Below are 27,013 nucleotides of genomic sequence, written 5' to 3' on the forward strand. Positions count from 1 at the left end.
AAGCCGCCTGCTTATTGCTGTTTCTGAAAAGCTATTATTATTAGTGCTATTAATACATTCTGATAAAGAGAAAACTGAAATAGCCCCAGAATGATCACCAGGATCTCCAGAAATTCTTTCCGGTGGCAGAAGCATGTTAAAACAGCAGGCATGTGAAAAGTGCTCAGATTTTCAGCTAGCCAGCAGAGGGAATGTGTACTTTGCTTGCAGCATAGCTGAGGCAGGCTATTTCTTCTTAGAGGAAATACTGCAGCCTTCTGGACTGCGTCTGCCTCTCGAGGGAGAGGCTCCACTGTTGTTCCACCCACAGGCTGGAAGGAGGGGGTTTGAATGAAAGACAAGACAAGCCTTAAACACCATGTCATTCCGTGAGGGAGACAGCAGCAACTAGGCTGGAAGATTTTTTTTCTTTCTTTCTTCCTTTCTTTCTTTTTTTATTTTTTTAATTTATTTATTTTTGAGGGGGCAGGGGGAGGAGAGAAGAGAAAATTGAGGGAGACTGAGAGTAAGAAAGAAAGAAAGCAAAGCCGGTCTGCAGGATTCCTGAGTTCCTATATAGCAGCTCTCCTCATTCCCAGGACAGGACTTTTTATGCCTCACAGAATCTGGATTGTGATTTTATTACAAGCAAGCTGATTTTTTTTTTCAAATCTTGTAAAGGAGATTGTGCTGGGGGAGGTGGATAAGAAATATTTCTCTACGTGGTTTCGCTTATTTTAAAGCCTAGATGTTTCCCTTTTTCCTTTGGAATTAACGACTGGTAAAAAAAAAAAAAAAAAAGGCGAAAGAAGTCCCAAAACCTCATCAGTCATTATTGCTGTGTGGAATTGTGATTTCAGAAGAAGAAGGGCCTGGGGCACTACACCCTGTCAACGAGTTTCCTGCATCAGAGATAACGATTCCAGCTACATGGGCAAACGCTTGGAACAGCAACCAATGTACCCTCAGTACACTTACTACTACCCCCATTATCTCCAAACCAAGGTATGAGACAGCAGTATGGCAGGATGCGTCTGACAGTGCCCATATTATATGATTAGGCACTCAATGAATGATGGATAGGTGCCTGCTGTGAATGACAGCTTCCCTTTTCTGCTTCTAAGTCTACTGAGTATCATGCAGGGCAGAGCTTAAAGGCAATACAGGGACATGTGAAGCAGGAAGGTCAAACACAATGTGGGTTTAGATCCTTTGCCTAAACCGTCTTTTTTTATTGGCAACACTTTTTGTATACATTGTTATCTGCTACTTGGATCCTGTTCAGTGTTAGGTTAGTGCTCTACTATTCAGCAGTTCACAGTTCTCGTGCGATGGGATGCAGGATGGTATGAGCTGTGCTCTGGGATGTAAATAAGATCCCTGTGTCTCCTTAGTAAGATCTGCACAATCTGAGCGGTGGGAAGAATTTCCCGGCAGCAGGGCAACTCTCCGATGATGAACTTTATGTAAAAAAGTTCCAAAACTAGTGCAGCTAAAAAAATATATATATCTGTTTATATATATATTTATATATATATATATATTTTTTTTTTTGTTACTGTTCTGAGTTTCACATGCAAAGCAAAGGGAACATGTGGATGTGAGATATAGTCCTTTATTATCCTTTAGAAAAGTAAATACCTTCTAGCCTATAGAGTGGCTCTGCTCCCACATCCCCACCCCTACACACACACAGACCACAGGTCATATTAGGGCATATCCTATAAAGAATTCTCAAACTCGTGTTAATTAGGAAAAGAGGTTTCCTACTTCCCAAAATACTACAATACCCTGTTTAATCTGTAAAATCACAGCATACAACTTTGGAAACCGGACTTTCTCATTAAATTTTAATTCCCTTATTTGACAATGTCAAGGTCAAGGCTAATATTGTAGCAAGTTAAAAAGCATACAGTTACTGTACAGCATCACTTGGTTTAAGGCCAGTAATCTCCAAATAATTCACAGGTACATATGTAAAACTACACCTGGATTAAGGAATGATTTTCCAATGTATCAACAGAAACTCCTCTAGTCAAAGAAAACGTCATTTACTTTGTTTCCTTTAACAGCATTACACTGATTAAGGCCATGTTCAAATAAAAAAGATCAATACTGTCATTTTTACTTTTTTTTATCACATTTAAAGCCATACATAATACAAAACATCATATCATGTTTTAATGGTGGTCCCTGATTTCTCAATGTAAAGAGCAATATATATCTAAAGAAAAAGACGAGTATGTGTTTTGTTTGTGAGTATGTTTTGTAACAGTGTTTCAAAATTCCACGAGCTACTATAGACAAGCAGCATGTGGATCTTGTTACTTTAAACATGCCTTCAGCTTCTGAGGCATTTGGAATCAGTCGCTACCAAGCTGTATGGTGTGCCTATAACTGATATGGGAAAGCACCAAAAACAATACAGAATGTTACCTGATATAGTAACCTCTCTTGCTGGATTATGATGACCATAGAACCTACCCCCAGACATAAAAGCTTTGCTGATAATTACAGTATTGTTTCTCCTATCCATGTCATCAACTAAATGCTTTACAGTAACAACAGTTAATGTCTCTAAATATAAATTAATGTATTTATTCTCCACTCTCAAGCCAAAAATGTAAATCCAGAAAAGTGGCATCTGAACTTTTCATGCCAGCAGAGTTAAAAATATATAAGATTTTCTATGTAGAAACTTTAACCTTCTTTGTGCATACAGCATTAGAAATTCACTAAACGCATGCCCGCCGGTGAACTGAAAAGCATTAGACAGGCTGCTACCTTCTCACCATGGGGCTAGATCTTTAAAAGGATAGATTGTAGTCGACTAGTCTGAATTATTAATGATTGCCATTAAGGGCTATGCAATATTATATTCCATCCTTGTTTCCATGGTGACCTTATGTCCTACTGTAACACAAAAAAAATCCCATACAATCACATGCTCAGATCATATCAGAATTTCTAGAAGGGGTGTCCAGGCCTTTGGACCCAGAGAAAACTGTAGCAGCCCCGTCACAGTTGTTCATGAAGGGGACCGATTACATATCAGTTATCACATTAGCTACAGGAAGAAGTGGATGCTCAAAATTGCATGATTTAAGAAAAATGCTTTAGGAGATATTTCAGGGATGTTCTAATGATCACAAGTTTTTTCTGTCTTTCTGTAAATGACACCACTTTCATGGAAATCCTTCCTGCTGTGAGAAAGTCACTCCTCTCTATATCATCTTCAGAACTTTTCGCCCTCCTTTATGTTATAATTTTTCAAAAAATTGCTAAAATCTTCCTAAATTGAGTAATTTTGTGCTCCTGTTTCCTTCAATATTCTGTAATACATCCGTCACTCGAGAGTAATGGCTTGTATAACGGATACATTCACTTGCCAATTCTGACCATGATATAAAAACTGTTGATAATAATTTAAACTTTAAACAAGTTTATAAAGGCAATTTTTGTTTTGAATAATAGAACCATTGAATAGTAGAATAATTATTTGTTAAAGATTCCTGGAAGAAAACTAAAAATATCTGAGTAGAACTGAGTTCAGTAATTGTATCAGATAAAACTCTAGCTGGTAACTGTGTATACAGTTGGAACATATGTTGTAGTTTGCATTGATTTTATTGTGTAATTTGTTTTTTTTCATCTTGATATTGGCAGCAAATGGCAATGAAAATGCTAAAAAATCAGTTTCTTGTTAACCCTTTTTTTTTTGCACAGATATCTTTTCCACACCCAAAGCATTCACATGCTTTCACCTATTCAATTCAATCAGGGATTCTGACTTGTAAAGTTTCTTTTTTAGTGTTTTGTCCTTTATAAGCCTTCCAGTTTGTAGTCACAGGCCTATCCGTGCCCCCTACTTGTGCTGAGCGAGTGCAAATTTTCCACTTCTAGCCCTTCTTACTTGGTTTACTACATTTTCCACATTCAGCCATCTGGACATACAGAAGTCCTGATGGAATGAATTCCAATATTCAAGAAGGCTGACATAGCTTGTTTCCCTTGTGGTGTACAGACTGTGTTTGGTGTCTGGTGTGAAGCAATTGTCAGGTGTAAGGAGTCATTTATCAAGCACTCACTGAAATCAGGCCACCATGCCTGCCATCTGCAGCCTGGCATGTGCCAACATGTGACAACATGTAACACAAAATCATAGCCTGCCAGCAACCCTGTCTTGGAATATATTTGTTTTCATCTTCAAAAACATATCCTTTATTTATGATCCAATAATTATTTCATCCTTGCATGCAAGCCATTGACTGATGATTAAACAAACAAGTGTAGTTTATTAACTAGTAGAGAACACATTGAAAACATGCTAACATATTTTATAGCATGCTATTCCATTGCCTTTACTGAAATAGATTCTATGTGTTGGTGAAGGATTTTCCATTACTATCTTTACTGGGTATGTTATTCTTCTTTCTTAAAAGATTAATGATGCTTAAATATCTATATATATTACCTACATTTAACAAAATATACAGACATAGTAGGTCATGTCATGGTTCTACACAATCTAAAATGTTTGATAAACATTAATATACATGGGGGCTTCAATAAAGGTAGAGGTCTATTATCTGGAAACCTGTTATCCAGCTGGTTTGCTTTTTCCAGTAATAATTTGACAGTATTTTGTTCTTGATAGTAATGAAGCTGGCATAAATCCATGCTGAAGGTAAAACAATCCTTAGGAATTGCTCCTTAACCAAAAGGTCTTAGGTCTTAAGCTGGCCATACACATACTGATAAGACTGTGTGTGGGCTCCGAATTATCGTCCCTATCATTTTCGTACCAAATCAATCGATTGTTTAGTCAATCGCCCAGGTTAGAAAATTTTGGTCGGCTAATGATAAACTCTGTGCGTGTACTGTATTTGTATGATGCGATATCCTTTGGGGAGCCACAATGGAAGTCATTTTCATTTGATTGGTGTCTGTCAACTATTTTATGTTCAGAACATTCTCCGATTGTATTTACAGGCTTTATCCTACAATTTCAGTCTGAATGTTAGTTTCAGATCACTGCATTTAAACGTATGACTGATATTCGAACGTTTGTCAGAAGAAGACTAAATCTGAACGTGTATGGCCAGCTTTAACTATCTCCCATAGGCTTAATTCTAAACAAACAATTCAAATTTTTAAAAATGATTTCCTTTTTTCTGTAAGAATAAAAAGTACCTTAATCGGACTTCGGGTACCAGTATAAGATCGGTTATCTGGAAACCCATTATCCAGAAAGCTCCGAAGCAGGAAGGCCATTTCCCACAGACTTCATTTTATTCAAATAATTCTAATTTTAAAAATGATTTCCCTTTTCTCTGTAGTATTAAAACAGGACCTTGTACTTAATTCCAACTAAGATATCATCTAGCATGTGCTCTTTATTGCTAATCATGGGAAAGCAATTTATGTTACATTCCTCAGTTTCTGCTGTTTTTGACATTAGATCCCAATATCCTAACTGGAAAGTTGTAAGCTATGCAGTGATTTGTATGCAGCTTTCTCATGTACTTCCTAATGTAGGGAGAAGGAAACTTAGTAAATGGCAATAATGCCTTTATTCATAAAAGCATGCGCATAATAAATTATGCCTCCAGGGCTCCCATTTGTGAATTACTTCACTGGAAAAGAACAGTTTGGTTTTTTTTCAAATGAGTATTATGCTGGATTATCATTTCAAAGATTAAAAAATGTAATATGATGACAATATGGTTAATTCCATTTATGATAAGTGGACTGATTATATATGTTGTTTGGTTTTGCTTGGCCTTTTTTCTGTTATCGTATGACTGCAGAAGAAAAATAAACTGGGGTTTAATAGTTCCCTAAGGCTTTTATCTTTACAATTGTTACCCATTTATTCCTTCATCTGTTGAAACCCAGGAATTATCCATACATATACAGTATTAGTGTGTGAAACACTTATAGGGATAAACGTCATACTGACAGATTTATAGGAGTAACATAAATATCTGATTCAGCATAATAAATGATTAAGTGTATCAGGCCCGCTACAATTTAGCTATACATGTATTAAAGGCAGATAAGAGTGAGTAAAGGAAATGTACAGGTTCATTTCAGGTCACGCTAGAAATGGCCTGGACACAGTTGGCTTTGCACAGATATGATTTCACACAGCACTTTTCTTCTTTATGAGTACGTTTGGCAAGAACAGCTCATTCAGTCACGAACATGCCAGTTCTGAAGCTTCCAGGAAGTCAAGCTCATTTTTTTTCTAAAGTTCAGAATTCCTCCTTAAGTGTTGTTTTAAAAATGCCTTTAATGGAGGAAATTTATACAAGTAGAAATGGTTGATATTTCTCCAGAACTCGATTCCAAAGCTTTGCTAAACTTTTGGTTTGGTGAGAGTGTCTGAGGCACAGCTGTATGCAATTACATTGTGTAATATTAAAAGCATGTGTACGAGAGATCCAATGTGATAGAGCTGTTCCCCAGCAAATGGCTGCTTAGGAGAGGAAAAAAAAGATGCTCTGAGCTAAGGTTGTTCACTTTTTTTGTGTTACTTTATATGTGTGGGATCTTTTGGAGAAATGATTAGAGTGTATATTCTGGAAATATCCAAAATGTTACTCTAAAGATGTAATGGATCTGCAACAGCTATGCTTCTTTCATTAGCAAAAGTTTGTTGGTAAGGGCTCCTGTGTTGTTCAGCAAGAGCTAAGGCAATTGGTTATTTAACCCTATCTTAGCTAGAAATGGCCTGTTCAGCTAGGTTTTAGATAAAACACACAAGGATGGACCTTCACTATGTGAAAAGTTTGAAGGGGAGATGTAGTACAACTACAACTCACTTATGCTGTGTGCTAAAATGAAAAATAAAGGACGCCAGAAGGTTCTTGCAGCAAACTTAAACAGAACTGATTTTATTGTCTAAGACAATTACACAGGGTAATAATACTCACAAGATCTACAGAGGCAAAGTAGCAAAAATTGAGGACAGTCAGAAATAAGAGACAGCACACTGTGACACCATGTAGAGACAATCTAGGGAAGTTTAAAGGACAATGAAAGGTTAATATAAATTAAAAGTAAGTCTAAAGGCATTATTTTTAAGTACTTACTGCATATCTAAATTCCCAGATCCCTGCTTGCTTCTCTGAGATATGGTGCTGGCAGCCTACAGCAGTGTGAAGACTACAGTGACATCACTGAAATCTCTCTCCCCTTCCTGTAGGTGCCAGCGGCTGCCTTCCTATTCTCTGAGCATGTGTGTAACTTGATCCTGTTTGCTGTTCTGAGCTACACATGCCCACCAGCCAATCAGAAGCGGATCTGGCAGAGGGGAGGGGGGAGGGAATGAAACACATGTGCAGTATGAAGGAGGGAAAGGAAGGGAGAATACCTTTTTAGAGATGGCTGCCTGTTCTAGAAAATGTGAAGTAAGTGTGACTGAGTAAATATTTGATTAGGTGAGCCAAAAGTGTGCCGTTTTTACTAAACAATAGGAGGATTATTGGGCAGTATGCTTTTTAAATTTTGACTTGCATTCTCCTTTAAGGCACCTTCTAGGGTTTCAATACAGTAGACACAGAAGACTATGCCTGAATCCAGTGCTCAACAGTGCGACAGTCCCTTCACTTAGGCAAGCAGAGCCTAGGGCAGAGATACTAGCAATCCTTGTTGGAGCTGTAACTAGCTAAATCTTTCAATTTTCTAGAAAATACTATAACAAATGGTAACTTGACACTGACTAACCTGGTTCATGAAATACCTTCTCCCTGACTTCATTAGTGCAGAACACTTACTGGGCCTTGAATCCCAGGATCCCTGGAGCACGTCCAGCTGGGTCAGAAACTGAAGGCCAAAGAAAAAGGACCACCCATAACCAAACACTATATTAAAGTGTGGCAGGACATGGGCATAAGTCTTAGGGCCAATACTAGAGATATACAAATAAACAAAAATAGAAAGATAGGCATTTGCCTAGTAATTAGGGAATACGGAAGTGTATGGATTTAAAGCCATAGGAGCTCTTAACCCTATGGGTCCCTACAGTGATACAACTTATTTCTTTTGTAAGCAGTTTAATTTAACACAGGGGTAACCATTTTAGCATGAAATACACAAATCATACATTTGATGAGTTCCCTCACTACATTGGGGCCCCTTGTGGACAACCAGTAAAAACAGTAAAAACAGCCTCCTGATTTTTCTCAATTCCTCAGTGACTCTCAGTCCCTTGTTCAAAGGCTCCCTCTGCTCCTTGCAGTGGCAGGCAGCACCCTCAGCCCCTCTGTGAGTTCCTAACACTGGAAGGTAGCCTTCATGCTCTGTGCCCTGCTCTGAGAGCCCTTACACACTTTCTCACTACAATGAAATACCTTTCCACAGGACTTCCTTCCTGTGAAAAGTCTGCTCCAGTATATCAGCTGAAGCACTGGAATGGATTGTCTGGCTTGCCTGTTCCTTCCAGTGGTCTTCAGGTTTCAAAACCTGAAATTCTTCTCTTTAGCAACATCTACCTGGAAGCTTATAATTCTCAAAAAGTTGAGTAGTCACTCTCTCACACTTTGTATAATGCACTTTGATGGGCAATATGTTGTCACCTGTGACTTCTCAACTGTGCTAAACAATTGATTTTATGTTGATAGTGCCCAATACAATATTTCCCATAAAAGAGACCCCCTTTGTCTTTTGTGCAACTTTTGTGCAGCACAGAGGCTTAGTAAAGTTTCACTATATTTAGTTTTATTTAATACGGAAATGATATTTGTTTTACAGTATGTGCTTGTATGCAAACAATTTCCAGTTACTCAGTAGCAGATAACAGATTTTTCTTAATGCCTCTTAGGGGCTGATTTATCAACGTTTAACTTTTAATTTTTTTCCACGATTAAAATTTTTTGACAAAAACTCTCAAATTTGAATTAGGGCTTCCAAAACTGGAATCTTCAATATTTATCAAGCATGAAAAAAATGCAAAGAACTCAAATGTAAAACCTCAGCATCTAAAGTCAACGGGAGTTTTCAAGTGATTTTTTACAATTTGAGTCTTTCAAACTTTTGATGGTTTTATTAGATTGAGTTTTTTAGATCCTAACTTTGCCGTGGGCAACATCACCAGTAATGCCTTACTCCACTTTTTACACAGCATAATAAATATACCCCTTGGAGTTTTGCAATAAAAGCCACTACGTTTGCTCAGATGCAGCAACTAATCAGCAAGTAGCATTTACTAGTCACCTATTTTATAGCAAACATCGTATTGATTGCTATAGGATATTGATACCTGGCAAACATTGTACCTCAAAGAACCATTAAAAACATAAAATTAAAATGCTTGAGCTATTCCTGTGTGTTGAAAGAAATTTTTTTTTCTCCCTTTTTTACGTCTGAATGATGTACGCTTCTGTCACAAATTACATTAATCTGACACTGCCTATTTTCTTTAGTGTAGGACCAAGAACACACTCCTGATCAGCTGGCAGTGATCTTTTCACAAATACCTAGGCAAGTAAAGTTAACCTTGCATAGAGCTATTTGGCATGGTAAAAAGAGCTATAGTAGATGGTTACTATAATTTTCAGTTTCTGGACAGGTATTGCAGATTTGTTTTTCTTATAATTAGTGTTTTTGGCGGCTGTATTTCATTTCTTCAGTTTAGTTTGTGCTCTCCCTATTATAAATTAGCTGTGTATGAATTCCCATTCAGTTTGCTTAACAAATGCTAATTTGAAAGAGGTGTATTCTTTTCATGCTATTGGTGTATAATAGCAACAAGATCTGAAGTGTTATAGAAACCACGGATGGAGGAATTAGTCTTAAGTGCTACTAATAGCAGAACTGAAACAACTGAAACAAACTTAAAAGCTTGTAGTCAAATGATTGTATGTTCTTTGATTAATGACCTGAAGTAAAGTTCTTTACGCTGCTTTTTTATTGATACGGGGGTTGTTCTGTACATGCCTAGCTGTGTTCCGCAAAGAACCACAAAGAACAAAATGTGACATTCAAACCCAATGACATTGCATGGTGGGATAGGAAAGTGCAGTCTTACTGTAGAATAAATCCCTAATAAATGCTTAATTCTGTTACACATGCAAGTAATACCTTATCTCCCAACCTTATATTTTCTAAGGAGCAATTCTTATAGATCTATACTAGTTTGCCTACAATGTATTATAAGATAAAATTATTTTTGCCTATAGTGACCCTGTAAAGGTCTTCTATAGTCCAAGTATTCATAAAATATTCAATAAAAATTTGCTTTGCTAATACAGTCTGCTTTATTAAAAAATGCTTTTTTAGTGATACGTTGTAAGAATGTAGGGGAATTATAACTAAAAACATTTGCCTGATTTGAATGAGAATTTTATTTTATCTATGAAAATTAAGTAAACAGTCAATGTAGAGCTTTGTAAGGCAAACAAGCCTTTCTCTCATCATAGGATATACTGTATATAGAAGCAAAGTAATTCTAAATTCTGGTAGTACAGGTAATTGTTTGACTAAGTTGCCCAAAACTTCACATTTGTCTCTAAGCATTCTGGGAAATGAGTAGATCTGGGAACCTTAACATAACTTTTATGTAAAATACATCCCCTACTCTAGGGTATCCCCCTTAGGCTGTAGCACTAATGTTACAATTACTAATGAGGTTTTTATGCACTAACTCTAACTTACTATTTCATTAAAGGGGAAATGTCAGTCATAGAAAGTTCCAAACTTTACAAACCTGTTTCATTTGGCTCCCCTCAATATCATATGTTCTTCCTATAACAATTTTGTAATTAGTAGTATGCAAAGGAATTTAAAAAAAAAAAAAAAAAAAACAGCACAGAACAAGAAATGTAGGATAGGATGAAAAAAATGTTGTTTTCTGTTTCCCTGAAGGTTATCTTCATTTTTCTCATCAGTCCCCCTGCTTGTTTGCAAGTTTTGAATACATTTGTTAGTTGTTGTGCCTTTTTCTATAAAGCCTCCCTGTGTCCTTTGATCTCGACTTTACTGCATGCATAGACCAACCCAATAGTATTGTGCAAAACCCAGCTAGCATCTGTTGCCATATGGAAAATGCCTTGCAAAAGAGTGGCAAACTCATTAAAAACATTAACATCATAAAATGAGAATATTTGTCCAAAACCTGCAAATAAAATATTTGATACCTGTTTGAGTCCTATTTCATACGCCAAAAGGGTTTCAGCTCAAAGACTTGCAGGACCCCCTGTTTATCTCCATGTGCTAAAACTATTGTATTGTAGAAAAGCTTACTTGGTATCTGCTATACAAATGTTGACTGTACAGCACTATTGGAACTTGTATTGCAGCCCTCCTGGCTACATAGTAGAGTCCTACAGTGGGTTGGGTAGTTATGGGTTATCTGCAAGAAAAGTAGGTACTCTACAGGTTGCAGGTAGGATTTTCAGATGCTGGGCATAGATGTGGAGTTGCGGGTCTTATTCATATTTCCTATCTTATATTAGCTATATTATCTATATTTTACTCCTTTAAACATTTTTACATGTTTTTTTTTGCCCCTGCCCACTTTTGATGATGTCACTTCCGCTGTGCAGCAACAGCACTTCCTGTTTAATGGTGGTCAGTGGGTTGCGGATCAGGTTGCAGATAAGGCAGTTGCTGTTTGAGTCAGGTAGTGGGTCAAAGCGAATAAAAATACAGGTTGTGGGTCCAGGTCACAGGTTGCTGGTCTGTTTCAGGTGCAGGTCTTAATAATTGGATCTGCACAGTATAATCACTTGAAGAATCAGAGATTTACTAGTAAATGGACTGCACTGACTGCAAACTAATCTGTATTTATATAACACTGACATATTCCACAGGCCTTTACGGAGATATACGTCATTCTCATTCCATTGTGATTAAACACATTCCGAGCATCCCTCCTACCCTCTAGATGCGTCCAGTTTTCACAAGATCTGGAAGCAATAAAATAGTCAATTATTTCTATAAACAGATTAGAAATATTGAAGCAGACAGAACATATTTCCAGTGCAGAGAAAGAATAGGGTTTATTTGAATACATGGCATATCCACTAAACTTTGTTACTGACAATTTAATGTTAATATTAGATCAGGGATCTATAATTCCAGATGTTCCTTGGGAGGGGACAGATAATGTTTAACATTTGGAAGGATACCAGGTTGGTATTAGACTACTATGCAGGTATTTTGGGGGAAGGGGGTTGCTAGATGCAAGAACTTTTGGGAAGCAGGAGTTTTCTGGATAGGGACGACAGTTCTGAGTTCAAGTACTGGAAAATATGTTCAAAGATATGGTTATAATAATTCTGCCAATAGATGAGGTGATTGGGTTTAGATAACTGCAGTTTATGTATTTTTTACATTAATGACTTTTATTGAATTCCTGCACATAGTTAACGCTAGTAAATAACTGTAGCAAGATTTTGTAAAAGAAAAACCATAAACAAATATGTGGTAGAAATTACTTTATTATGTATAATTAGTCATAATTACTCTATAGGGGTAATTTTTCGAACAAAACTGCAAGTATAAGTGTTCTAAAATGAATATAATACAGAGCACATATTGACACAATTTTGTAAGGTATTTGTATCCAATGAAAGGTGCACAACTGCGCCCATTGATGCTGGGGAACCCTGGAGCTGCTGCCACACCGGATTTGGTGGTAACTCCAGGGTTCCCAGGGCAGATTATGTTATACCTGCAGCAGACTTGCACTCAGTGAACCAGATTCAAATGTTGTTTTAAACATTGTGCACTCCATAAATGAATACCTCTAACTTCAATATGCTAGATGTAACATGAACTTGTTTTGCATCAAAATGCAAAAGCAATTGAGTCCATTTAGAAGCACAGGGTGCCATTGCTATGGCCAAAATACAGACCATGCTTGTAATTACACTGGAATTATTAGGAAAACATTGCAATATGAGTAAAAAACATGGCTACTTGCTAAGAGCAGAGCAGAGAGAGTTTGAGCAGCTCTGATCCACAGCTTATATGGTCTGTGGCTTCAAAACGAAACATTTAAAATAATAAAGATGATTTACAAAAAAATGTATTTTCTGACAGGGGCTGTTCAGATTTGGACTCTTGTATGAAGGTATGATCCCCTTTAAAGCAGCCCTGGTCTGTGAACTCCTGGGTCTCTCAGCTAAACACAACACTGTAATTTATCCACAGTCCTGAGGTTTTACTACAGTGTAACCTACTTTGTATTACTAGTGTTTGAGGCTAATTTACTAATATAGGTGCTAAATTGCTTCCTAATATTAACCCCCATGGGTCCTAATCAGAGATAGACAAAGATGGAATAGCCCTGAAACAAAAGTATGGTTGCTCAGTGGATAGCATTGCTGCCTTGCATTTCTTGTATACTGAGCTCTATGCAGGCCAGGGAACGAATTGCAAGAAGTTTTCCCATGTGTCTGTATAAGTTTCCTCTGGGTACTCTGCTTTCCTCCCACACAGAGAGGTTGGTTAATTGGCTCCCCTACAGGTTGGGTAATTGGCTTCTGATGAAATTGGCCCTATTGTTTCATGCTGATAGGGACCTTAGATTGTAAATTCCAAATGGAATGCAAATGATGAACAAACCCTGTAAACTTCAAAGCATGTTGGCACTATATATAAATACAACTACAACTACTGTTACATGAATTCCTGGCATAATTCCAGATTTCACCATTGCCAATTTTTTTTGCAAAACGGAGGAAAAAATGGTCATTAGCCGTGACAACATCATTTCGCTAATTTTTCACCATTTTGTGAATTTTTCAGCAGTTTCAAGAATTTTTCAGTGAAGTGAAATAATACAAATATACATTGTAATAGAAATTATAATTTAACTATGGTTGTTAAATGTCAGTGAAGAGAAATGATTATTGTACTAGGATGCAAGCAGATAAATAGAAGGAATAATACAATACCAGCAAGTGTGGGGGGGGGGGGTGACACAGTTTTTTTTTTTTACCAAGGTAAAGATTATATCTAATAAATAATGATAAAAATGCATTCTAGGTGGCAAATCTCTATTATCCTAAAAATGGAATAGATCAGTTAAAAGGGACCTGTCACCCTAAGAAATAATTCCAAATCCTTTTCTATCATGTTAGTTGAGCAAAATAAACTTTACTTACACTATATAAATTTTTTTCCCCCTTTAGTCTTGCAATTAACAGTCACAGCAAGCAGGCAGGGGCCACTGTTGTTAAGGCAAGCTTTGAATCACCCCAAAATCTTCTGCATTTGCCATCTAGTGCTAAAAGGAAAGTTAAAAGTAATTGTAATAAAAAATCTGTGCTGTCAATCATATATTGCTGCAGGCATAGAGGCGGGGCAGGTAATATATGATTGACAGCTCATATTTTTAAATACATTTATAACAGCTATGGATTATTTAATTAAAAAAATAATTTGGGTTTCATGCTTAATTTTTAAAGGGCTTTTATTATACAGCTTGACAGGTCCACTTTAAATGCAGCCGTTTAACTATATAAAACATGTTCAAAGCCTTCCTCCCTCCCATGTATTGGCTAGTTAGCACTGTTCAGAGGCCACAGAAATGTGAGTGAAGGCAACAGCTTTCTACCTTAGCAGGGGTGAGTATGGCAGGGAGTAGGGAATCAAATCAAACAAAACCAATATGAATATAAGGTTTGATTCTTTGCTTCAGCTGTCAGGATTGCTTTGCTTTCTTTTCATGTTCATTTGGTAGATCTGCACTTAAATAGAATATCAGTTGTGAATTTTCTCCTCCACCACTTTACGTGAATGAAGGTAAATTGGGGTTAACCAAAGTAATTATACAAACAGAAATGAGATATAGCACCTTTAATTATTTCTTGTGAGACATATTCTAATGCATAATTATACATCTACCCTTGATACATTCATTACTGGAGAATTTAATATAGGCTTAAATGTCAATACTGTGTGTCATTTAAATTATTATTAAGTCTACTGCACGGTACATGGGAAATATATACAAACTACAGCAATGCCAAACAGTGATGCCAATATGACCTTTAGAAAATACACCTGTTTGAGGCTTGGGTGGTTTCAACAGTGACTGTGAAGGAGAAAGGTCTCATTAGATTCCTGCATTAGCTTTTTGTCACCTTAGGCAAGTTAGACTGTATCTCACTGCTTTAGGCAAAGAAAAAAAAATGAATTTTTATTTTATTATGGACACATTTACTCTTATAAATGTTGTGTTTCGAATGCCTAACCACTTTGTGACAATGTACAAAAATAATGTTATGCTTATAAATCGATATTATTATGCCATTGTATTCACATTCAGTATATAAAAGAAGAATATTATTAAAAGAAACAAACACTGCAAGCTAAATACTGTCCTTATTATTTAATATGCAGCTTAATGGTAGAGCATTACAACCTGAAGCATTCAGAATTGATCTTAAAACAGGTATTCATGGCGATTATGACAAGGGTCACTCAGAAAAGGAATCCGGATTGTAGCCAGCGGGCCATTTATCCTCAGACTGAAAATACTGAGCTAATAAGGACAGAATTTTCATTGGTTCTATAACCCAGTAGCAAATTGCTTTGTTGAGTTTAATCTGGTTAGAATGAAGAAAGAGTTACATGGCTGGGGCAATTTTTGGTCATGTTATTGCATAAGTTTGATAAACGAATGTAATTATTCCTTGTATTCTGCACTGATGCACTTAATTGTACATTGTGCTGTATAAAAACTCTCTCTAATTATATTTGTAGATTAGTAACGATTAACAATATCAGGGTCTCAGAAACAAAAGCCAGATTCTCCTTAGAGCTATGATTGCGTCTCTTTCCTGAATGTACTGGTTAGTGCCTGTGACAATAATGATTATGGAGATTCCCCTCAGTGCCTTAAAGGGATACTGTCATGATTTTTATGGTATACTTTCTGTCTTGCTACCTTCCCATTGTTCTGCTGAACGGCTGCTGGGGGGTTGGGAGGGAAGGAGGTGATATCACTCCAATTTGCAGCTGAGCAGTAAAGTATGACTAAAGTTTATCAGAGCACAGGTCACATGGCCGTGGCAGCCTGGGAAATGAAGAACATGGCTAGCCCCATGTGTAATTTCAAAATTAAAAATGGAAAAAAGTCTGTTTGTGTTCTGCTGGAGAAGATCTATTAACTGATGTGTCCCATGACAGTATTCCTTCAAGTACTCATGATTGTTGCTTTGATATATCATTATTTTTAAATATAATTAAATATAAAATGTTATTTTTCATAAAAAGTAGGATTCAGTTGGGGAGTACGCAACAAAAGGGACCAGCCTTCTATTTGTTATCAGAGTCAGAGTCAGAATTACTGGAAACAATTACATTTCTACTAATCAGAAGCCTCTAACATCCATTTCTATAGTCTGAAAGAGTAGTAGAAATCCAGTTTCAGCTCCAGGCACTGGAGCACACCCTATTCTGACATAGGACAAAAATTAAAATGTCTGGACAAGATATTATTTTCTATTGATGTCAGATGACTGAAAGAAATGTTAAATACAGGTATGGGATCAGTTATCTGAAAACCCATTATCCAGAAAGCTCCATATTTGGGGAAGGCCATCTCCCGTAGACTCCATTTTAATCAAATAATTCAACATTTTCGAACATATTTCCTTTTTCTCTGTAATAATAAAATGATGGAGATTCAAATTATGGAAATATACCTATCCAGAAAACCCCAGGTCATAAACAGTCTGGATAATAGGTCCCATACCTGTATAATATTTATATAAATATGGTACAGATTTAGAAGACAAGGCAAATTTGGTTTGTTGTTATCTCCGATATGTATACATTTGTTTTCTTTGTAGTACAACTACTTGTATGATATTTGATCATGTCTGAGTTTTGGTGTCTTTCTCTATGAAGCTTTGTTAGGTCATGTAGAGAATGAATTATGACATGGCTAAATCACTCCTGTTCTATTTTATAGCAAGGCTACAGCATTCTTAGGTCTGTGGCACACAGTCTCTGCTGTCATTTCTTGGCCAGGAGAAAAGCACCTGTACAGCCTGTTATTTACTTGAATGGAATCCACTTGTTGCTAGACACATATTGTTTGTAACAATTCGCCTATCTCACTTGTTCAAGTAAGTTAGTAAGTTATATTTAGACTTATACCGAGCTGGGTTTTAATCAGTCTCTATTTTTATTTTTTTTACTGCTTTTTTTAACTATTTGCTTTTACTCTTATCAATCTCCATTTTTTAGTTTTAAATGCTAGATGAGATCACAGACCCTAGCAATCAATAAGTTGCTTTATTTTAAAGATACATTTTTTATTGTTATCCATTATGGTTTGCATTGTAGGCCCTTTCCTATAAACGCTCCATATCAACTGCCTTGTTTCTGGCAGAGACCTTGCAACCAATTCGCTGTTTCAATTTTGAACTAGTGAGAAGAAGAATGCATTTAATTTAAAAACACCAACAACAACAAAATGAAAACCAGCTGTGTTATAACACCATTGCTTACATTGTATGAAAAATAATTTGAAGCTAACCTGTCACTTTAAATGACCATTCCATTTTCCCATTAATAAATGTAGTCACTGTCTGGAAAACTAATATCCCTCTGCATGCATGTGTATTATATATATTAAAATAATTAATGAATAGTTAGCTGACAGTTACAGCAAACACTAATCATCCGGAATCACTATGTTTTGAAGAGGAGTCTGTTGCTGATAAAAAATCTTAACATATCTTTGAAGTCTTGTAGCATAATGTATGATTCCCAATCTGATATATATCTAATTGGCTGGGGGAAAAACAATGCAATTTCCCTTGGCTTGTATAGATGATGTTTAGAAGAGGAGAGCTCTTAGTATGCAAATTGCAAATGTGCATCCTCATTTGACACAGTAGAATTAGAAAGACTGAGCCCATGGTTCATTTCTTCAGCTACCCTGTCTTTTTAATAACACAGAGTTGCAATAAACACTAGTCTCTATGTGACAGCAATGCACAGCCAGAATCTCTTCCAGCATTACTGAAATTACTGAATGAAGAACCCAAACAAGGAACTGGTTGGCTGCTCACACTACCTTGCCATTTCATAAAACCTTCTTTAACAAACTGATTTATCGTCTTTACATTTATTGCAATCAGATATCTTTCCTACTTGAAGTTTTTCATTCACGTTTTAATATTGTAGCTAAGAAAGTGGAGCACCGCAGCTTTGACTGTGGAAGTGTAATATCCTTATCCAAATGATTATGTCTATCTACAGAAGGGCAAATCAACATAAAACCACACTCCTTTTAATGAAAAGGAACTGATTAATCACGTTTCACCCTCTAATTATAAGGATATTTTGCTGAAAATCAGTTTTGATAATGAGATTTGTTCAGCTGAAAACTGAACAGAAATGCCAGAGATGAAATGGTAATGGCAAAGTAATAAATGGCACATAAACCTTTTCTAAAAATCTCCCATTTGCACCCTGCATCTTAGAAACATTATGTCAAGCTAACCCACTGAATTAGCTGCTAGGAGCCTGTGTGTTGGATAACATCTAGCAAACATATCAGTGACTTGAAAATTGCAGACGCTGTGCAGCTAAAGCAAGATTTAATGAAGAAAAAAAATCCATAACACATGCAATAGTTTGGGTAAGCAGCAAGCAACTCAAAACAGGTACAGGGTCAGGGCTGGCGGCAAACAAAGTCCAAGTAACAGTTCAAGGTTCAAAACTGGGCCAGAATTTGGGGATGGGGTCAAGGACAGGGCATTGCAGGAAGGGACTTACATGATTTCAGAAGACCTTAGGATACAGGAACAAAGGAATTCAAGAAACATAAAGCTTGGTCACAGCAAAGTGGCATAATGATCCAGCACAGATTAGAGGAGGTGGCAGGCTTAAATTACCGCTTAACTGGACAACTGCCCACAGCTGGATTCCAACAGTTTCAGCTATCAGCCAGGGAAAGCAAAAGCAGGGGATAAAAGACTTTCAATATAACTGCCAGTCTAAACCCAAACTGCCTCCTGTGGCTCAAGCCTGGTTCTAATCAAAATAAGGTTTGTCAATGCTACCTTAGTATTCTTGCTATTATTACCGTGAAATTTTTGTTTGACGTTTACGTGCCAATACATTCCATCAACACCAGAAAAAGGCATATATGATGATTATCATGTGTTGCATACTATAAGTAATATGTTGAATGCTACCAAAGATGATGGCATAAACAAAGACCCAGTGAAATGTTTTGTTAAGAATAATTTCCTTTATCCTTCCTAGTAAGGGGTCCTTTTATACACTTGCCTTCCCCTAGGAGGTTGCGTGTAGGGGGGCTTCAAGCTATTAGTAAATTCCTACATCCAGAAAAAGTGACCATTAGAAGATGTGGCTTCATGCAAGAATAAAACATTAAACATTAGCAAGATTAACCATAGCACTATTAATGCACCATTAAAAATAAGATTATTAACCCTATTAGTCCTTCATCTGCAAACCAGTACCCATATACTGTATATCCCAAAGAGTTTCATTAGCTCACAGGGGCATAACACCAATTTTAAAAAATCCCAGTTTTGCTCTAACTAAACGTTTGTGCCCTTTTGTTTCATAATATACATGTGACACAGAACCAACCTTTAAATAATCTTTAAAGGAAAAAAAATACCCCACCACTCATATTAACCAAAGAGACCACAAAGATGACTGGTGAGATACTTTTTAAGATTACTCAGCAACAGGGTCGGACTGGGCCGCTGGGACACCGGGAAAAATCCCGGTGGGCCCCAGCGGCCCAGTCCGACCCTTGCCGGTGCTCCTGGGGCCCCTGGGGCGGGATCCCCGGTGGGCCCTGCGCCCCCCTGTCCGACCCTGCTCAGCAAGTCCAGTTGCTATAGACATATCAGTACTAAATACAGGATAGGGCATCAGTTATCTGCCTTTGATACACAAGCCAGATTTCCCTAAGCAAACACAAAAATCTGGCATGCTGGTCAATATAATTATAATGTGGACTTTGTCCCTGCAACAAATTGCTTTGCAAAATAGTTGGCTGGTGTGAATTATTTTGGTGTCAGGTTTATTTTATTGAAAGGTAATAAAGTTGCCAAGTATACAGCATATTTATGTTTAAATGTTCCTAATTATACAGATCACATTTGCATCTCTTTCACTGAGAAAACATTGCTTATTTGTAGTAAAGGATTTATTTCCATCCACTTTACTTTAAATGGCTTTCTTTGATGGCATAGCTTACTGTTTCCATATAACATACTTTTCTTACTTTGCATGATTACATATAGTCTGGAGGTACCGGTTTCTTTGACTTGGTTGAGTTATTAATTAATTAAAGGAGAAGGAAAGGTAAAATTGAGGGGTGCCAGAATTATGCACCATCTAGTGATTATATTCTCTTAGCTGCTACCCTGGGCTGGTATTAGTTTTGTAACAGGCTTTTATGACCTATAAACTATAACATGGTATATTTATCTGGCAAGAGAACTTAGAGGTCATGGATATGATTTTCTAGTAATTTTAGTAATAATAATAATGAAAGCCAGTGCCACCAACTAGCAGGATTTACCTAGAGTGTCCCACAGAGATAGTCCATGTGTAGCCAAGTCACAGATAGGCTGGTATACTGTAGTCCTTGATCTTATTATTCCTCCAAGTTGCACAGATCCAGTGGGACTGATGGTTCCATAAGACTCTAAAGGGCATTGCTGGGAGGAATATTCACCTCTGAGCCTCCCTTGATTAGTGAAAGATCCTTCCTTCTCGTTATGGGGGTTTCAGTTCCAATAATGGGGATCAGAAGCCATTGGAACAGCAAAATGCATACCACCCCAGAGTACGGTTTGCCACACTGCCATTTCCTTTCAGTATTACAGGGGTCCCCCGTCAGGCCTGGGTGAACACATGGGCAGAAATTTGGACAACTTGACTTAGATTTAACCTTATTCTCTTCCTTTAATAACCGTCAGAGAGGCATTTCAGTGAACTCATGTCTGTGAAGAATGCCTGAGGAGGCCATATGGTGGCAAATGAAAATTAAGGTACAAAAATATAAATATGACATTAATAAATATATTATTATTATTATTATATATATAATTATTTTTTTTAAATTGCCTCTACTTGTGGTTAAATAAGTTCACCCACAGCTCTTCTATTTTTGACCCATTTAATAATGCAATTGCCTGTAACTGGAATCCAGTGTAAGTCTAGATAATTGAAATCCATGTTAAATTAAAACAATCCAGGATTTCATTGGAATTCAAGTGAGCTCGGGAATTGCTATACAATACCTGATTCCCTTTATAATAATGGCAATTCTGGACCAATTAGCATTCCTAATTAAGTGTACAGTAAATGTTCAGCCTGCTAATTTTAGATTCAAGTAGAATTATAATAAATACAGTATAAAGGGAACAGTATCAGCACATTTTTCTTTTTAGTGTTGCAGTCTGAAAAATACAATTCTTTACTATTTGTATCTATTTGTGCATTATATTGTCTGATATATATTTTATAACTTTATGTCTTGGAGATCTTAAGTTTTGGGTTGTACAAAGATTTTAATTTCTCAGTTATAGAGTATCAGATACGTTCCTGGCCCCTTGGCCACCCCGGGGGGGGGGGCCTTTCAGATGCCACAGGGGGGGGCACATTTCTATTGCATAGAGTGCAATAGTGCTTTCTGCACTAGAAGAGCTGACATTTTTTTTTGCTGTCCCTGTAACCTGCTTCCTGAAGCGTGTTTCTCAACTCACCTCATGGCAGCAGCTCCCCTGGAAAGGGTGATTAATTCCAGTTTTTTTCTAAACTTGATTGCAGAAATTAATCATGTTAAACTTACAACTGGAAAAACTCAACTGTGTTAAGTTGCAAAAAACTCAATCCTAATTGCTTTTCGTTGTTTATTTTTAAAAAAAAAAAAACCATTGAAATAAATGTCTATGAAGACTCTCCTTCATCCAGGTCATCATATATAGTATCTAGTAGAATTAAGTCTAAAACAACTGGACTTTTCTGAGTTTTTCTTAAAAACGTTTCACCACTCATCCGAGTGGCTTCTTCAGTTCAAATGACTGGTAGGGAATTCCCCGGTATTTAAACTCTTGATGGTAGTAGAGTCACAGACATCCAATCACAATGGTTCCATTGAACTTGTTCAGTTAGGTGTTAGCTGAAACTGACAGGTGTAAGAAGGTATGATCCAATCACAATGGTACCAAGATTCTCATTGATGAAGGTGTTAATCCCTACCAGTCATTTGAACTGAAGAAGCCACTCGGATGAGTGGTGAAACGTTTTCAAGAAAAACTCAGAAAAGTCCAGTTGATTTAGACTTAATTCTACTAGATACTGCATTGAAATAAATATGAAAACAGACTGGGCTTCAAGGCGGGTCATTCTGTTTTATTGTTTTATTATCTATTATTTTGTGAACAGAGGTAGGAAATTTAATGATCACATTTAAATTGCATGTTACTGTAAGCAACTTACTATTGTGACTATGAATACATCTCTGCAACCAGACATGTATAAAACATTTACAAAAAAAAAACACCTTGAAAAAAAAAAACAGCTTATAAATTAAAAGTTCACCTCCAAATGATTTCTATGATTCCTTTTAGTTGCTAAATCTTGGAAAACAGGAATTTGAAATCATTTTTTTTTCCATTATTTTTTGGATCATTGGAAAACACAAACTCGCTCAAACTTTGCCCTGGGTTGTACATTTAAGGTAATTGTGTATTAGCTTTGCACGCGGTTTATGGTTTTGCCTATTCTTCCATGCAGATTTGTTCCAGGTAGTATAGTGACATGTATCCACCACAAATTTCAACTATTGCCAAAGATTCTCAGTTGGATTGGGATAAAAGCTTTGTCTGTGCAATTTTGGGGAATTCCAATTTTTGTTCTTGAGCAGCCCTGGAGTTATTTTAGCCTTGTGTCTGGGAATTTTCTCTCTACTGCTAGTTTTCAGTGAATTATCCTCCTTGTATTATTGATAAGTTAGGTATTCTATTAAAATGTATGAGTCAGTAAAAGTAACTTTTAATTGGAGACATGTCCCTGCAAATGTATAAAAATCTAGATTTGGAGAAAAGCCTAACATCACTGTTGTCTGTACATTCTAAATTATAGAATGTCAACTAGCTTTTTTTTTAGGAAGTAGATATAAAAATGCCAGGAAATACCCTTTTTCATACAAACAAAACCCCTTTCACTAAAAAAACAGTAAAGAGTTATTTTTCCTGTCTTTATTTATTAAGTACCTGGCCTATAAATCTAATATAATCAAAGAATAATATATTTTTAACTACATATTTTCAATGGAAAGGACAAACACTGTTCTCAATCCCTGCTAAAATGCAATTTAATACAATACATGAAATGGTGTATGGCATATTTGCCCTAGAATATAAGCATAATGGTAGCCATGCACAGCCAAATCCCTCTGTATGGCATTATGACCAAATAAGCAGATCTGGGCCTTACTTGCCCATCCACAATCATTGGCCTATTCATTGGGGCCTACAGAGTTCTATTGGCCAGGAGATTCCCCAGGTGTGAGACTGGCAGGTGTGAGCCTATGAGCTATGTAACTGAGGTTATACATGTTGTTGGCTTGATTAAAAGCAGATGCCGTGATTTTGGGAAAAAAAATGATGGAAAATTGAACAAACAGCATATTCAGTACAAAAGTGCAATGGAGAGGCAAGTCTGACACCAACCCAGTGGTTAAGGTAGGTCCCTTGGCAGGCAAGGAGTCAGGGTAGGCGGCAAACTAGAACAAGTCTGTGTACCAGGCAGGGGTCAAGGCAGGAGGCAAACAAAAGTAAATCCGTGGAGCTGAGGTCATACCAGGAAATCAGACAATCAATAAGCATGTATCTAGGCAGATACCGTATTGAAGATGAAACAGCTGCAGCAGGAACAAGGAGGCAAGATCACATTACTAAGTTCAATGGACCAGCAATGGGATGCAGGAAGGGACTGGCCTGGCCTTAATGAAACTGGGAATAGAGACCGTGAGGAGGTATTTTAAGCTTACATAAATTCTTTTCAGCATAGAACTCCCAAAATCCCAAGTGACAGAACAAGCCATATAAACCGCCAAACATACCAGGGTTCAAATCCCCATGAATCAGTGGTCCTTTTTGTTAACTAAAACAGTTAACCCTTGTGTGTTGTGTGAATGCGATAGGGGACTTAGTTTGTAAACTTCACTGGGCCAGAGACTGATGTGATGAACAACCTTTCTAAAGAGCTGCATATATTTACTGGCATTATACAATGAAATGATATGTTGAAATTAGATAATTGCTTTTTTACATTATATAATTTTAATTAACCAAGCAGAAATGTTTAAATTTGATCAATACTGATCGGTATCAATACTGATCAAATCAAAAGGAATAAACATTGCCCCTAGCCTTGATAATGATAATGAATTATACATCACAGAACAGTTACTCTTTGGGGTGTGTGGGGGGGGGGACCTTAATGCTTGGACAATAACATTTAATATAATTTGGTCTATCAAATTTTATGAATCAATAAGCACATTCAGATTGTTTTTAGGAAAGTCCTAAACAAATTGAATAGCTGTGAACCCTACATGGAGCCTACAAGATTCCAAATTTGATTACTGATTGATTATGATTGTTTGAGTCACTTTTAACTTGAATGGTACATCTAACACACACCTGTTAGGGCAGTGCTATCCAACTGGTGCACCTCTATTCCACAATTTGCCTTTGAGTTCCATCAACTTTTTGGATGCCAAGTCCCAGGCCCCCAAAATGTTATTTTAATGTCAATCTGAAAAATATATGAAATATGCTACATAGCTCATCTGTACAGAAGTTTTATCTTAAATGTCTAAAATTATTGTTAAATGGTTGTACAATTTACAAAAAAGTAAAAATGTAAAATGTATATAACAAAAATGTATATGCAAAATGTAAATAACATTCCCAATGTTCTGGCTTCTAGTTTTCTGTTTTACTCTGCACTTCCAGAATGATCTAGAGTTAGCAATCTATTCACAAGTGTCTATTTTGTAAAGGTTAACCTGACATTGAATGTATAGATGTACAGTAACTACTGGCAGGTTACACTTGCTATCTTGAAGAAGATTTAATTGTAAGGGTGATTGTTTTCCTGTGCTTTTGATAATAGATCTTCCAGAGGTGTATTGTGTCCATTGGTACAAGGCAGGAATCAAATATTGCTTCATTTATCTTTCTCTTCTAAGTATAGTTTGTAACGTTGCAAAGAAATACACTTTGAGAAGCAAATTATGGAAAGCAAATTTGCCTTGCTTAATTTCTTAATTCTGTCTACAGCACAACAACGTGTCCAGTAAAAAAAAAATATATAAACATACATACAGTTTATATATATCTATATAAATATATACATACATACATATTTTTATTTTACATTATTTTGCCTTTACAGGTGTCAGACCCTTTATCTGTAAACCCATTATCCAGAAAGTTCCAAATTACGGGAAAGCCATCTCCTATAGACTCCATTTTAATAATTTTAATCATTTTAATCAAATAATTCACATTTTTAAAAATGGTTTCCTTTTTCTCTGTAATAATAAAACAGTGCCTTGTACTTGATCCCAACTAAGATATAATTAATCCTTATTGGAGGCAAAACAATCCTATTGGGTTTAATTACTGTTTAAATAATGTTTTTTAGCAGAATTTAGGTAGGAGATCCGAATTACAGAAAGATCCCTTATTCGGAAAACCCCAGGTCCCGAGCATTCTGGATAATGGGTCCAATACCTGTACATTATATACATATGTATACAGTATACACATAAAATATTCAGGCATTTATGTATATTGATGGTATTTTGGCCTGGTTGCAGCTTCTAGAACAGGTGTAGATAAATTCAAAGGGACACCACACACAGGCCTTACAAATTCTCCAAAAACTGTTTCTGAGGTTATAAGTAGTTAAAAGGGGAGACAGGGTTTCAAGGACAAGGGCTATCTGACTAATATTGAGATGCTATTGCAGTTTTTTATTTTTCTTACACAATGTCACAAAAATAAATCTAAGTTTCTATACTTTAAAATAAAAATATCATAGAGAAAACAGTATCAGTGTAGAATCTGTATTTCAATAAAATACGAGGACTGATCAAGGAGATGAATACTTGCAAGGCACTGTAATCTAATTGGCTATTGTTGCATACATCTCATTGCATACATTTCATTACGTTCATTTTTTACTTTCAAGTCTTTGGAGTCTTTTCAGTGACAGTCTTTTTAAAGTGAGTAATTCCATAAAAGGCACGTTGAAGTTACTTTATACCCAGAGACTTGTCTGTGGTGAAGCTCCCATCCATTTCTTGTCTATTTAGTTGTAAGTGCTTCTGGTAAAGGGGTGAATGGTTGAATCTAAACAAACTAAATGATAATAGTTACATTTAATGTTTATTTTTTCCAAAGAACAAGTAAGACTTAGAGCAATGCATAGACTCTTGTTTTGTCTGCTATAAGGGGTATATTTATAAAACCATGCAATTAATGTTTACATTGACACATTTTACACCACAGTTTGCCGAGTAAAAAAATACATGTAAAACTATGTAAAACCAAGCAAAACCTTGCATAAAAAATGTAAGCAGTTCTAACGGGTTACATAGAAACCAATGCAATTGGTAAAAAAAATTTCTGGAGCAATCAAAAAGGAAACCGCACAAGTTAAAGGAAAACTATTCCCCCAAACAATATAGGATCATAGGATTCACAGTGCACACAAACAAGCCGAGGCACACATACATGCTAGGCCCCATCAGCCAATTAATGGACAAAGTTCTGCCTTTTGCTTCTACACTTCTTCCTGTTACAGTTAGAGCTGCATTATTTCATGTGAACTCTGAGGGAGCACACAGCCCATCACTAAATGTTGGATCAAGGGAAAGGATGTAAAAGGGCAATATTAACTAAATACACTAAATTATAGTGTGTAGGGAGTATGCTTAACTGGGAAGGATCTTGAGTTTTTGTGGATAACAAGCTGTGTAATTCTAGGC

General features: G+C 36.4%; 1 protein-coding gene across 5 annotated transcripts in view; it reads left to right on the forward strand.

The window, feature by feature from the left end:
• The first annotated feature begins 346 nt into the window (after positions 1 to 346).
• The window catches only part of rbms3 (RNA binding motif single stranded interacting protein 3), a 298,301-nt gene continuing 271,634 nt past the window's right edge, over positions 347 to 27,013 (forward strand). For 2 of the 5 annotated variants that reach the window (XM_004915378.4, XM_004915381.4), the window contains exon 1: positions 347 to 984. In XM_004915378.4, coding sequence (XP_004915435.2) covers positions 910 to 984 — 75 coding nt within the window. In that variant the 5' untranslated portion in view covers positions 347 to 909. The remainder of the gene's footprint in view (positions 985 to 27,013) is intronic. The other 3 variants (XM_004915377.4, XM_002941573.5, XM_004915376.4) reach the window with 2 other exon arrangements.

The sequence above is a fragment of the Xenopus tropicalis genome, chromosome 6 (assembly GCF_000004195.4).
Source record: "Xenopus tropicalis strain Nigerian chromosome 6, UCB_Xtro_10.0, whole genome shotgun sequence".
NCBI classification, from domain to species: Eukaryota; Metazoa; Chordata; class Amphibia; order Anura; family Pipidae; genus Xenopus; species Xenopus tropicalis.